Source organism: Salvelinus fontinalis, chromosome 18, assembly GCF_029448725.1.
Source record: "Salvelinus fontinalis isolate EN_2023a chromosome 18, ASM2944872v1, whole genome shotgun sequence".
Classification (NCBI taxonomy): Eukaryota; Metazoa; Chordata; class Actinopteri; order Salmoniformes; family Salmonidae; genus Salvelinus; species Salvelinus fontinalis.
Window position 1 is genome coordinate 41,700,802 of NC_074682.1, and position 14,292 is coordinate 41,715,093.

Consider the following 14,292-nt stretch of genomic DNA (forward strand, 5'->3'; position numbering starts at 1 on the left):
GTTGAAAAGCATCTGGTCTATCTCCTTGCTTATTTTACTGTCAAGATATAAAGATAGAGCGCCATATGTTAGTCTAGATACCTTCGGCCTTGGTTATTAGGACTCTTCCTTTTAAAGATAAGTCCCTCTGTAGCCATTGATTTAGCTTCTTCTGGGGTTTTTTAATAAGAGGGTTAAAATTGAGTAAGCCTCTAGACTTCTGATCCTTTAATGGTTATGCCTAAATATGTAAGTTCTTCTTTTACTGGAATACCATAATATGAAGGTATCACACAATCTTTGACAGCCATGAGTTCACATTTATTGATGTTAAGATATAGACCAGATGCTTTGGAAAAGGATTGTATCACATTGATCGATATGGGAATCTGGTTAGCGTCTTTCAGAAAAGGTGTATCGTCAGCCAGCCTGCTTATAATAATTTATTTACCAGCTATGGAAATACCTTGTACAGGACTAATATTTAAAGAATTTGTAAGAGGTTGGGTGATTAATAAAAACAGGTATGGCGAGATAGGACAACCTTGCCTAATTCCTCTCTTTAACTCAAATCTCAGTGAGGTGCCATATTTCAATTTGATAGAGCTGTTATTATTTATGTAGAGAGTTTTAATAGCCTTACAGAAAAAAATCCCCAAAGCCAAGTCTCTCAAGGGAGTGGAACAGGAACTGATGCTCTACTGTGTCAAAATTTATAAAAATCAAAAAATAATATGAAGCTGTCCTCGGTTATTAGTAGTCAAGTATGTCTAATACTAGTCTGATATTGTTATAAATATGTCTGTTCCTCATAAAGCCAGACTGTGTTTCATCAATGATTGCATTCGGGACTTCTTTAATTATTTTTGCAATTAGTAAGGCTAATACCTTATAGTCATTATTAAGAAGACAAATTGGACGCCAGTTATCAATGAGCAGCACTTCTTTTTTAGGCTTAGGTATCAGTGTTATTAACCCCTGACTCATTGTAGGAGGGAGAACATTGTTTTTAATACTCTCTAAAAAGACTTCAAATAGGAAGGGAGCTACTTGTTCAGGTAATAATTTGTAAAACTCTGATGTAATTCCATCAACACTTGGTGATTTATTGTTCTTTAGATGTTTGATAGACTCTATAATCTCTTCAACTTTGATGGGTTCATCTCACTGTTTAGATTCTATATCACTGATAGAGTGAACATTATTCAGTGAGTGAAAAAACATATCTGTGGATTCCTGACAGTACGTAGAGCTATACAACTTTCTGTAAAAATTGCTACAGTATTTAGTGATACATTTTTGGTCATCTGTAATAACACCAATTTTTAAGTTATGGATAGTGTTGTTTGTAGAGTGAAATTTCTCAAGTCTAAAGAAATAGGATGAATTCTGTTCTCCCTCAATCCATTTTTTCCTAGATCTAATAAAGTCTCCTGCTTTTAATCGCAGCACAAAGCCACCCTCCTCTCGTTCCTCTGTACATACGTCACACACTGCTTAAGGATTTCCGGTCCATAGTGTGGCGTGTGGGAGTTGTTCAGTTATGAAAAGACAGGTGGAAGATCATATCAGCTCCACCTCACCTGACACCCGAGACACACTTAAATTTGCATACCACCCCAATAGATCCACAGACCATGCAATCGCCATCACACTGCCCTATCCCATCTGGACAAGAGGAATACCGACGTAAGAATGCTGTTCATTGACTATAGCTCAGCCTTCAACACCATAGTATCCCCCCCCCAAGCTCATCATTAAGCTCGGGGCCCTGGGTCTGAAATCGCCCTGTGCAACTGGGTCCTGAACTTCCTGATGGGACCGCTACCAGTTGGTGAAGGTAGGAAACAACACCCCCACTACGCTGATCCGCAACACAGGGGTCCCACAGGACACTTACAGCACCAGAACCAGATGTCACAGTAAGGCTAAAAAGATCAAGGACATCAACCACCCGAGCCATGGACTGTTCACCCCGCTATCATCCATAAGGCATGGTCAGTACAGGTGCATATAAGCTGGGACCAAGAGACTGAAAAACAGTTTCTATCTCAAGGCCACCAGACTGTTAAATAGCCATCACTAGCTGGCTACCACCCGATTACTCAACCCTGCACCTCAGAGGCTGCTGCCCTATGTACATAGACATGGAATCACTGGTCACTTTAATAATGGAACACTAGTCACTGTGAGCGGACCAAGTAATTGGGCGTCACTCTAAAGCGGGAAGGTGGAACAAACGAGTCAGGAGTAGGTTTTCTTGATTGAACACAGTTCTATATTGAGGGCATTTGGTCAACACAAACACTCACACATAATCAATGAAAATCTCCCAAGGGAAAAAAAAAAAACATACATCTTCTTCTCCAGATCAAACAGGAACACAATACAATTGTCTTTAAACTACAACAAAAGTCACGGGATTGTCACAGTCTTAATGGTTCTTCATAGATCGCTCCTCTGTCTCGGTGGCCATCTTCCAGAGATAATTCTTCCCCCCACCCTGCTGGTTCCATACTCTCTCTTATAGGGGAAGGAGAATATCTCATTAGTAGTGTCAGCTGTGCTTAATTGTCTCTGGTTACCTTGTCTCCCATGCCTTGTTGGGCTACCATCCGTGAGCCCAGCCTGCCCTCTGGTGGTCCTTCCACATCACTTTAATAATGTTTACATACTGCTTTGCTAATTCATATGTATATACTGTATTTTAGTCAATGCCACTCTGACATTGCCCATCTTAATATTTATATATTTCTTAATTCTGTTCTTTTACTTTTATATTTGTGTGTATTGTTGTGAATTGTTTGATTCTACTGCACGGTTGGAGCTAGGAAAACAAGCAATAACATCTGCTAAATATGTGTATGTGACCAATAAAATTTGATTTGATTATGACCTAGAAGAGCAGGTATTCCAGGGCAGATTGGGATGCAGGTTGAGCGTGATGTATGGAGCAGAATGGGGGAGAGCACAAGAATGGTAGTAGACATGATATAGGTTGTTACGTTTGTGACAGCAGCAATCAGTTTCACAGAAGAATTACAATCAAAGACTAAGAAAATACAGATCATAGTGGAGCGAGCAGTGAGGTGTCTTGGGATCACAGGACTGACATGGGAAAATGTACAGGATGACCTCAATAAGATTGAGAATCAGTCCAGCCAGGAATCATGTATTGGTTTATTTTCATAATGGTGTTAACCCTTCAATGGAATGCCAGAAGTTTGATGGCTAATGGACATGAGTTCAAACAGTTTATTGAGGAGTTACCAGCCAAACCTGATGTGATATGTCTCCAGGATACATGGCTTAAACCTACTCTAGATTTTGTATTACAAGGTTATGTTGCAGTCTGTAGTGATAGGGTGGCAGGGGGAGGAGGAGGTTTTGCTACATTTAAAAGAGGGTGATCCATATAGGTGTGTGGTAGAGGGAGTTGAACAGGAGTATGTAGTGGTAGAGGTGTGGTTGGGAGGGGGGTAACGTATTAGTGAACTATTACAACCTGTGTAAGAGACTAGAGTTGGGAATGTAAAAGAGACTACCCTTGGGAATGTAGAAGGTCAAGATAGGAAACTGGTAATGTGTGGGGATTTTAATGCACATAGTATGCTCTGGGGAAGGTTATGGACTGATGTAAATGAACAAGTGTTGGAGTAACTACTGGATGAGAAAGGGCTTGTGGGTCTTAATGATGGCCGGGAAACCAGGACTGACCCAGTAACTGGAAATTAATCTGCTCTGGATCTCAAGTTCAGTGGCAGGCAGATGAAGTTGGGAGGTTTTGGAGAAATCTACAAGGGGTAGTTATCACTATCCTATCATGTGTACTGTAGGATTGAGGGTGGAAGATTCAGTAGAAAATGGATTGAGGAGATGGATATTTGGGACAGGGCATTCAAAATGTTGACAAGGTGCAATAATTACAAGCACCTGATTCAGTATAAACAAGCACAAGCAGTCGTAAGGAGGATCATTAGTACAGCTAGGAGGGAGTATTGCCACTGGTTCTGTGGAAACATAGGCAGGACCACTCATTTGGGAGAGGTATGGGGGATTAAGAGGATGAGTGGAGTCAGGCGAGATTGGGATCTCCCTGTACTGAAAAATGAGGAGATTGTTGCAGTGAGAGAGATGGTGAAGGCAGAGATGTTATCCCAGGCATTTGTGAAAGTGCACAGCTCAAATAATCTGACAGAAGAGGTTCAGCATGGGAGAGAGAGGGTCAGAGGAGAGCATATGGGGTCCTGGATCAGAGAGAGATGGTGGGGATACATGTTTTTATGTTGGCTGAGATGAAGAGAGCATTAGCTAATGTAACCGAAGTGAAATGGCTAGCTAGTTAGCGGGGTGCGCACTAATAGCGTTTCAATCGGTGGCGTCACTCGCTCTAAGACCTTGAAGTAGTTGTAGTTGTTCCCCTTGCTCTGCTTTTGTGGAGCGATGGGTAACGATGCTTCGTGGGAGGCAGTTGTTGATGTGTGCAGAGGGTCCCTGGTTCGAGCCCAGGTAGGGGCGAATAGAGGGACGGAAGCTATACTGTTACACTAATGTTGGAGTAACATACCCTGGGAAAGAAGAGATGTGTTACATCATGATGGCTCATCTCAGTGACACTGCAATGGGGAAAGTATTGGGTATTTACAATAAGGTGTGGCAGGAAGGGAAACTGCCTGGAAGTTGGAAGCAGGCTGTAGTGGCGCCGATACGGAAACCTGGGAAAGACCCTACTTGTCCTTCAAGCGATAGGCCGATAGCGTTGACATCTTATGTATGGAAAGGATGATAACGGAAAGGCTGACTTACTTTCTGGAGAGAAGAGGACTAATGTCACTAGATCAAAGTTGGTTCAGGAAAGGCAGGGGAACAATGGATCCTGTATTTTTCCTTGAGTCAGTCATACGGAAGTCACAGGCAGATAAGGAGGTGGTGGTAGCCGCTTTTCTTTGATGTAGAGAAGGTTTATGATGTGGAAGGAAGGCCTACTTATCAAGCTGGATCACATGGGGGTTGGAGGAAAGGTGTTAACTGGATAAAGGATTCTATTTTGGGGCAATCAATAAGTGAGGGTGGGGAGCTCTGTTGTTCTCCATTATGATTGACAATGTATTGTCCCAGGTGAGACATGATATCGGGATGTCATTGTTTGCGGATGATGGGGTACTGTGGAAGAGAGGGAGAAATATTACCCATACAGCCAGAAGAGTTCAAGAAGCGATTAGTGAAGTTGAGCAGTGGTCCCTCAGGTAGGGCTTCAAGTTTTCAGTTGAGAAAACACAGGCTGTTTTTATCTAGAAGGAAGGTTGGGGAGGTATGGTATGGTTTAAATGAAGGTTAAATCAAATATAAAATAAAAGTCTGGTTTGACACTTTAACAGAGTAGTTGTGAAAGAAAAGAGAATATTGAATGTGATGCGTTGCTTGTCAGGAATGACTTGCCTAGTTAAATAAAGGTTACATTTTAAAAATAGAAATCAAATTTTAACGGAGTGGGTGGCAGATAGCATTTTCAATGCCATTCTATATCTAACACTGTTAAGGTCATCACTGGATTATGAAATTGTAGCATATGGATCAGCTACTCAGACATCTTTAAAAAAGCTGGATGTAGTCCAGTCCCAAGCCCTAAGAATATGTTGTGGAGTACTCAGGACCTCCCCAGTGGCAGGGATGCAGGTAGAGTTGGGAGAAATGCCGTTAAAGTTAAGAAGACAACAGCTAACCATGACATATTGAGTAATTAGACACTGTGTCAACAAACCTCCAAACGAGCTTCAATGCCATACAACACTCCTTCCGTGGCCTCCAACTGCACTTAAATGCTAGTAAAACTAAATGCATGCTCTTCAACCGATCGCTGCCCGCACCCGCCCGCCCGCCTAGCATCACTACTCTGGACGGTTCTGACTTAGAATATGTGGACAATTATAAATACCTACAGTAGGTGTCTGGCTAGACTGTAAACTCTCCTTCCAGACTCATATTAAGCATCTCCAATCCAAAATCAAATCTAGACTTGGCTTCCTATTTCGCAACAAAGTCTCCTTCACTCATGCTGCCAAACATACCCTCGTAAAACTGACTATCCTGCCGATCCTTGACTTCGGCGATGTCAACTACAAAATAGCCTCCAACAATCTCCTCAGCAAATTGGATGCAGTCTATCACAATGCCATCCGTTTTGTCACCAAAGCTCCATATACTACCCACCATTGCGACCTATATGCTCTTGTTGGCTGGTACTCGCTACATATTCGCCGCCAAACCCACTGGCTCCAGGTCATCTATAAGTCTTTGCTAGGTAACGCTCCGCTTTAGCTCAGCTCACTGGTCACCATAGCAACACCCACCTGTAGCACGCGCTCCAGCAGGTATATTTCACTGGTCATCCCCAAAGCCAACACATCCTTTGGCCACCTTTCCTTCCAGTTCTCTGCTGCCAATGACTGGAACGAATTGCAAAAATCACTGAAGTTGGAGACATATCTCCCTCACTAACTTCAAGCATCGGCTGTCAGAGCAGTTTACCCATCGCTGCAGCTGCACACAGCCCATCTGTAAATAGCCCATCCAACCAACTACCTACCTCATCCCCATATTTGTTTTTTTGTTTTTTTCTGCTCTTTTGCACACCAGTATTTCTACTTGCACATAATCATCTGCACATCTATCACTCCAGTGTTAAAATGCTAAATTGTAATTACTTCGCCACTATGGCCTATATATTGCCTTACCTCCTTACTTCATTTGCACATGCTGTATACAGATTTTCTATTGTGTTGTTGACTGTATGTTTGTTTATCCCATGTGTAACTCTGTGTTGTTTTTTGTCGCACTGCTTTGCTTTATCTTGGCCAGGTCGCAGTTGTAAATGAGAACTTGTTCTCAACTGGCCAGACACCTAGGTATTTGTAGTTGTACACATATTCCTGGTCAGAACCGTCCAGGGTAGTGATGCTAGTCGGGCGGGCGGGTGCGGGCAGCGAACGGTTGAAAAGCATGCATTTAGTTTTACTAGCGTTTAAGAGCAGTTGGAGGCCACGGAAGGAGTGTTGTATGGCATTGAAGCTCGTTTGGAGGTTAGTTAACAGTGTCCAAAGAAGGACCAGATGTATACAGAATAGTGTCGTCTGCGTAGAGGTGGATCAGAGAATCACCAGCAGCAAGAGCAACCTCATCGATATATACAGAGAAAAGAGTTGGCTCGAGAATTGAACCCTGTGGTACCCCCATAGAGACTGCCAGAGGTCCGGACAACAGGCCCTCCGATTTGACACATTGAACTCTATCTGAGAAGTAGTTGGTGAACCAGGCGAGGTAATCATTTGAGAAACCAAGGCTATTGAGTCTGCTGATAAGAATACGGTGATTGACAGAGTCGAAAGCCTTGGCTGGGTCGATGAAGACGGCTGCACAGTACTGTCTTTTATCGTTGGCGGTTATGATACTGTTTAGTACCTTGAGCGTGGCTGAGGTGCACACGTGACCAGCTCGGACATGTTCTATTTCAGTGCCAGAAATATGGGAGGGAAAGGGAGTGATTGTTATTAGATTTGAGGAGCAATGGGGTTGAACAGCCAGGATTAAGTGAACTGCTGGGGAAATCTTCAGGGGACGTAGTATTTAATGATGTATTTCGTTTCTTTAGGCGCACAGGTGTCAAACTCATTCCACGGGGGGCCGAGTGTCTGCGGGTTTTTGCTCCTCCCTTGTACTTGATTGATGAATTAACATCACTAATTAGTTAGGAACTCCCCACACCTGGTTGTCTAGGGCTTTATTGAAGGAAAAACCAAAAACCTGCAGACACTAGGCCCTCCGTGGAATGAGTTTGACACCCCTGCCTTAGGGAGTAGAGAATGTTGGGGAAGATGTAGACCTTCACTGTCTCTGGTCTACACTCCAGTCCAGTTGGTGGCGGTAATGCAGCTTAAAGTTCGTTGCCAACCGCGATATAAATCCCACAGAAGAAGATTTCCGGTCTCCATTTTATTATAGCTAGCAGCTCATGTCGCAGCTACAGACAGGCGTTTCGACGGAAGACTGCAAACGGATCGAATATTAGTGTTGGTTTTACAATAAGGTAAATAACACACACCTAAATAATGCAGAGTGTGATATGTATTTAATTTTTCAATTAATGTTTATTTTATATTTACGGACTCTTGCATTTATACTAGCTAGTTAACGTTAGTTAGCCCACCGAAGAGCTAGCTAGCTAGTAACGTTATCCATTTTCAGTATTTTCGCAGTTAGTTAGTGAAGTTAGCTGAAATGGATAAACCAACGGTACTACATCATGTAATTGTATTGACACACGTTTAAGTGAATTTGCAGCTATACTCTGGCCTCACACGTAGCCCATGGCACGTAAACAAAAAAGTGAACTAGTAGGGAGGGAGCAAGCCAAACAAATGTCGTGAGGGTTTTATCTCGTTAAGGCCCCAGCCCGGGCTTCTGCCATTTTGCATAACTACATACGGGCAGCTAGTTAGTAACCTTAGTGTGGGGTGGGCGATTTTGACCAACGTTGGATCAGAAAACAAGCTTGTTCTAACGTACTTATTACTTACTTTGTTGTAGCTGTAATGGCAATTATATATTAGAAGAATTACCGCAATGCATTTCCATGTGTTATGCATTTCCACACCACTTGCTTTATGCCCTGTATTAATTTCTGGCACTTTGTTGCCTACCTCAATTTCAGCCAGAACGACGCAAAACATCTGATTGCGTGTTATAAACACACCTGGCTGTTTGAATGTGGCTTTGTAAATTGTATGTGGAGGGAAATTTGTACATCTGCGTGTTATGAACATAGACTATAGTAAAGTCCTACTTGAATATAAATTGTTGTGTGGAAAATGTGTACTACGTGAAAATCTAAATGGACAATTCTTCTTTCAGTTTCTCATTCACGTTTGCGGAGTATCAATTTGTTTTGAAAATTGAGACCTGTTGAAATGGCAGGTAATTACAAAAGTTTTCGTTCCTTGCATGCCAGTACACTTGACAGATTGAATGTTTGACACAAGAATTTTAAGTAATTAGAGGTGTGTGTGTTCCAGAACTGCTTGATGTAACGTTAGCTTTTCTGGTTCATGTCTATATAAGGTTAACTTTGTAGATTGGCCATTCTGCTGCCTTTTGAAGCATGATTCCTAGAAAGCAAAACTAGTCAGATACTGTGAACCATCAACTCTAATACCAAAGAGTGAGTGGTACCTGATGAATTCTATACATTCTGCTTAATATTTTTACAGATCCAGCCATGCACCGAGATTGCCCTCTCGACTGCAAGGTCTATGTGGGAAACCTGGGAAATAATGGCAACAAGACAGAGCTGGAGAGGTCCTTTGGCTATTATGGGCCACTTCGCAGTGTCTGGGTAGCAAGGAACCCCCCAGGCTTTGCTTTTGTGGAATTTGAAGATCCAAGGGACGCAACAGACGCAGTGAGGGAGCTTGATGGAAGGTAAAGCCTAAGAACAAGTTTCTGGTATAAAAAATAACTGAATGATAGAATCAGGAAATTGAGGACTGCTGAAATGAGGCAATCACTAAAGTTTTCATTCCTTGCATGCCAATATACTTGACAGATTGACTGTTTGACCAAAGAAATTAGATGCATTCCAGAACTGTTTGAAGTAACATTTCTGTTTTTGCTATATGAATGCACATTTTCTCCGTGTGCTTTTCACTTTATAAAATAACTATATGACAGAGCCTAGTTTGCTTGGAGATCCTTATTTCCAAGCAATGCACTTACTCTGATATTTGGAAGGACTACATATTAATTTCAGTTGCCACCCTCCATTTAACTACCCGACAGGTGGCGAAACAAGTCCATGTATGCCATAATGTTTTGGTGACCGTTAAACAGTATACCCGTGGTAACATCCTTATTGATCTGTACAGGACACTAAGTGGTTCTCGTGTGCGAGTGGAGCTGTCCAATGGTGAGAAACGCACCCGCAACCGGGGTCCTCCTCCCTCATGGAGCAGACGTCCTCGAGATGAACATCGTGGGCGTCGTGGTAGCCCGCCCGCCAGGCGCAGGTAACCCGTCTCACGTACAGGGCTTTATGATAGCAATGCCCAACAGACTACGAATCCCTTTCTTCCCCTTTTCCTATTTAAACTTTTATGTTTGTTCCTGTGTCTTTCCAAAATGCATCTCCTGTTCCTCTGCACCATGTAGATAGTTCAGCTCTGACTGTTTGATAACCCTTGCTTCCATGGTAGTCTACAGTGGTTACTGTGATGTGGTGCTGAAAACGTGCTGTTTTCATCTTCATTATCATTGATCAATTTAACAAGTTCCAGGGAACTTTAGATCCAGGGGGTGGTACAGTGTGAAATGAAGTGTGCTGCTTTGTATTCCAAGTTAGGAACATTTGCATTTACTGCTGCCACATTTTCTCTAAATTTGGATTGCAAGCTATTCACTGTTGCCTGAAGCACTGAATGTGTTTTGGAAGTGTGCTATACCGCGTGCACTTGCAAGATTATTATTTTAAGATTTGACAAAGTGTAAAAATTGCAGCCAGCTTTTTAAGTAGGTGATTCGTATTACAAAGCAGTACCTATCTATGAACCCGGTGGGGTGGGAGGGAAGCTTAATGATGCTAGATTGGTTGTTTTTGTTACAAATTGAGGTTGCCTTTCTATTTACCATTTATATTAATAAAAATGAACCCCCGTTACAGAGTCATCACCATGCCTCTTCTCACCACCCTCTGAGTCAGTCAACTAGTCCTCTTTCAGCATCATGTGACCTCTGACCAGCGTGCACCAATCAGCTTGGCTGTTGTCGTGTCACATGACCCAGGCATGGCCAGTCGTCAGGTTGCACCAGCCCATTGGTTCCTGCGCATGCAGTTCTCAGCCTCCTCCTCCAACCTTAACCAAATCGGCAGCGGCCCACCTCACATTCCCGACCAATCAGCGTTTTACGTCCCCAAATGTCTACACTACAACCTACCAGCAACAGCCTTCGGCTAACCAATAAAAGCAGGAAAAATCCACAGCCAGCCCCCATCCGCCAGCCAACTAATCACCTCGCAGCATCTGGCCAGTCCTTTTCAGCCAAATCTGCCTACCCGGCCGACAGTCTGCCTCCCCTTCGTCATTTCTAGCTTGTTGAAAACCAAAAGACTAGTAAGTTTTTCCTGCTTCATACAGTACACTGCTGATTACAAATTTAAAAGTGAAGAGAAAGCTGCTTTTAAAAAAAGGTTCTCCTTTTTTATTTGAATCAAATAGGGTTGGTATTTCTCACTCATTACTGTAATCCGTTGATTTAAAGGGGCATGGTTCTGCATCCAGTGAGTCTAGGACCCTGACATTTTGAGATGTGAATTATTAAATTGTGACTTTCTAAATGTTCAAAGGAGCTATTCTGGTCAGTGCCTCCCCTTCCAAAGTGTAGGTCCCTCCCTGGTTTAGGTCGCAGTGGTCCCATCTTGTGTGTACTTTGCGGTTGCGCATGATGTAACCTTGATTTTAGTGCAGCATAAAGAGGCCCCGTACCCAATGTTTTACCATTAGTTATGTTACAACCCTTCATTTTCTTATCCCTCCCCATTTGGTATAAATGCACTTCTTTCCCAAGCACTTTTTTGCCATTCTCTCAGCTGGCAGTATTAACTAACCATGACCTTTTAGGGGAGGTGATGACTGAATTTTGGATTACAAATGCCTTATCAGCGGTCACCCATTCTTATCCCTTAGGAGGGGTGTAGACTATAACTTTGTGCCCACTGAGGGTTAGTTTTCAGTGGGGACTGTAGGGTTTACTTCAGGGGAGTACAGGTAATTTGTGGGTCGGATGGGTTTGGTATCAATGGGTCACCAATGTATTGTGCTCTGCTTTTGACACCCTGTCACCCCCCCCCCCCCCTCCCCAGATCTCCACGAAGAAGGAGCTTCAGCCGCAGCCGAAGCAGGTATGTTGACAACCGTAAGCGTTATTGTAAAATTGAACAGCCATACTGTGGCAACTAAGATCAAAACAGATTATTGGGCATGGATGTAAGGACCCAATTTTGAATCATACTTAATATATATTTAAACACAGCTTTCCAGACGGTAACTGACAAACTTGTCAACGATGACATGCTCTTGTCAACAGAGGCCTCAGTAAGATGCAGGTTGCTTTGGTTAATTCTGTTGTTCCTTCTGTATGCAGGTCTCTCTCCAGAGACAGGAAGAGGGAGAGATCTCTGTCCCGGGACAGAAACCATAAACCCTCAAGATCATTCTCTCGATCAAGGAGGTAAGCAGGAGAGGTTTTATGAGACAGCGCAAAGGATCTTATATCTTGTCTTAATATAACAATGAACCCACTTGTGTTAGTATGTAACTAACAGACCATGGCTTTAACATTGTTCTGAGAGTGCATGAATGCTCCGGGTAAAGTTTATATTAACATTCTGGCTTAACTGTTTTTCCCCTTCTCACAGCCGCTCCAGATCTACTGAGAGAAAGTAAGAAGATTCACGGCAATCGATGGATGAACAAATACAGCCATCCCTCTAGCGAGTTGTTTCATGTGATGGACTATAAATGACCCCTGGTCATTGGTCTTTTTTTCTCTCTTTTTTTAACAATCAAATTTGCTTCTTTGTGACTTTCAAGGCATCTATTTCCTCTGTATTTTGTAAATAAGTGGGTATGCAGGTGTAATACGTTACTGAAAGGGCTGAACTTGAGAACCAACTTCTCATTCAAAATAGCATATAAGACATCGATGTTAGTCAAACATTTATTCCAGTGCCAAAATTTACCCAAAAAAATGCAAGTAAGTACATAAAGTCAGTATCGTCCAAAACAGACTTGTGAGATTTGTGTACAAGATTTCGGCATGGCTTGAGTGTTTGAGTATCTGTATGTCTAAAAGTACCAGGTCAAGGAAAGGCCCTGTTTTAAATAGTCTAGTGCTCACATCACGTTTCCATGTCAGCAAGATTTGTCTGGAGGTGGTAAAAGGCTATTGTCATCTATTCTATGTTGATTAATATATGTATCTTGTTGTCTAATTGATCTATAGGATTTTCGCTGTTCTTCCAGTTCCTGTTGGTAAATATTTGTCAATGGGAATAATGGCACCCGTATTCAGGATATTGGAATCTATTTGAGAAAAGAGATGCAAAGTACTGAATACAATTATCTCAATTTTGGCTCTACAATATTCCACTTTTCCTTTGTACTATTTGTAATGTTCTCTGAATTAAAAACTGGTTGTAGAAAAGTCTTCTGTTAACATTTTGTGGGGAGATATAAAATATTAAACTGTCTACAGACCTCAAAGATGTTCTTGCTTTGGATGTAGAATCATCGATATGAAACTAGAAAAGATTCAACTATGCTTCATCACAAATCAACAGGGAAATGCTGGGCTTCATGATGACAAACAATGATTATATTTCTTATTTCTTTGGTATTGAAGCATACAGCAGATTTCCAACAAGAGGTTGGAAAATGTATTCATTTGATTTGAGCAAACACTTTAGGTCAGAACAAATGTTTTCTCTTTATTCTTCCAATTTGCACACTTTACTGTTTTGTTTTTTCTTCAGATTCACCACAAGATGTAGCTGATTAAATGGCGTGATCATTATACAGATGCATCGTGTGCTGGGGACAAAATGCCACTACAATGTGCAGTTTTGTCACAATGCCATAGATGTGAAGTTTTGAGGGAGTGTGCAATTGGCATGCTAACTGCAAGAATGTCCATCAGAGCTGTTGCCAGATAATTGAATGTTCATTCCTCTACCATAAGCTGCCTCCAATGTCATTTTAGAGTGGAAATGCTGCTGAGGAGTATTTCTGTGTATTGAAGCCCTTTTGTGGGGAAAACTCATTGATTGGCTGGGCCTGGCTCCCAAGTGGGTGGGTCTAGGCCCACCCATGGCTGCACCCTGCCCAGTCATGTGAAATCCATATATTAAGGCTTAATTCATTTAAATTGGCTGATTTCTTCATATGAACTGTAACTCAGTAAAATCAATAAATTGTTGCATGTTAAGTTTATATTTTTGTTCAGTATATTTGCACAACCATTGACTACAAACGATTGGCTGGGCCTGGCTCCCAAGTGGGTGGGCCCCCTCCAAGACCAACCCATGGCTGCGCCCCCTGCCCATGTGAAATCCATAGATTAAGGCCTAATTTATTTAAATTGACTGATTTCCTTATATGAACTGTAACATAAAAAATCTTTCTGCTTGTTGCATGTTGTGTTTATATTTTTGTTCAGTATCATTTTCCTTCAATTCGCAAGAGGCTGAATGTATCTCACCGAAGAAAG

At 42.1% G+C, this 14,292-nt stretch overlaps 1 protein-coding gene across 2 annotated transcripts; it reads left to right on the forward strand.

The window, feature by feature from the left end:
• The first annotated feature begins 7,952 nt into the window (after positions 1-7,952).
• On the forward strand, positions 7,953-14,015 carry LOC129815557 (serine/arginine-rich splicing factor 3). Of its 2 annotated transcripts, XM_055869483.1 has the most exons (7): positions 7,953-8,062; positions 8,887-8,949; positions 9,243-9,453; positions 9,897-10,037; positions 11,888-11,926; positions 12,169-12,255; positions 12,443-14,015. In XM_055869483.1, exons 2-7 carry the CDS (start codon positions 8,943-8,945, stop codon positions 12,468-12,470), a joined length of 513 nt encoding a protein of 170 aa, XP_055725458.1. In that variant the 5' UTR covers positions 7,953-8,062; positions 8,887-8,942; the 3' UTR covers positions 12,471-14,015. The 2 variants fall into 2 exon arrangements, with proteins under 2 accessions (XP_055725458.1, XP_055725459.1); XM_055869484.1 differs by lacking the exon at positions 8,887-8,949 and having other exon boundaries at positions 7,956-8,062.
• Positions 14,016-14,292: the final 277 nt, after the last annotated feature.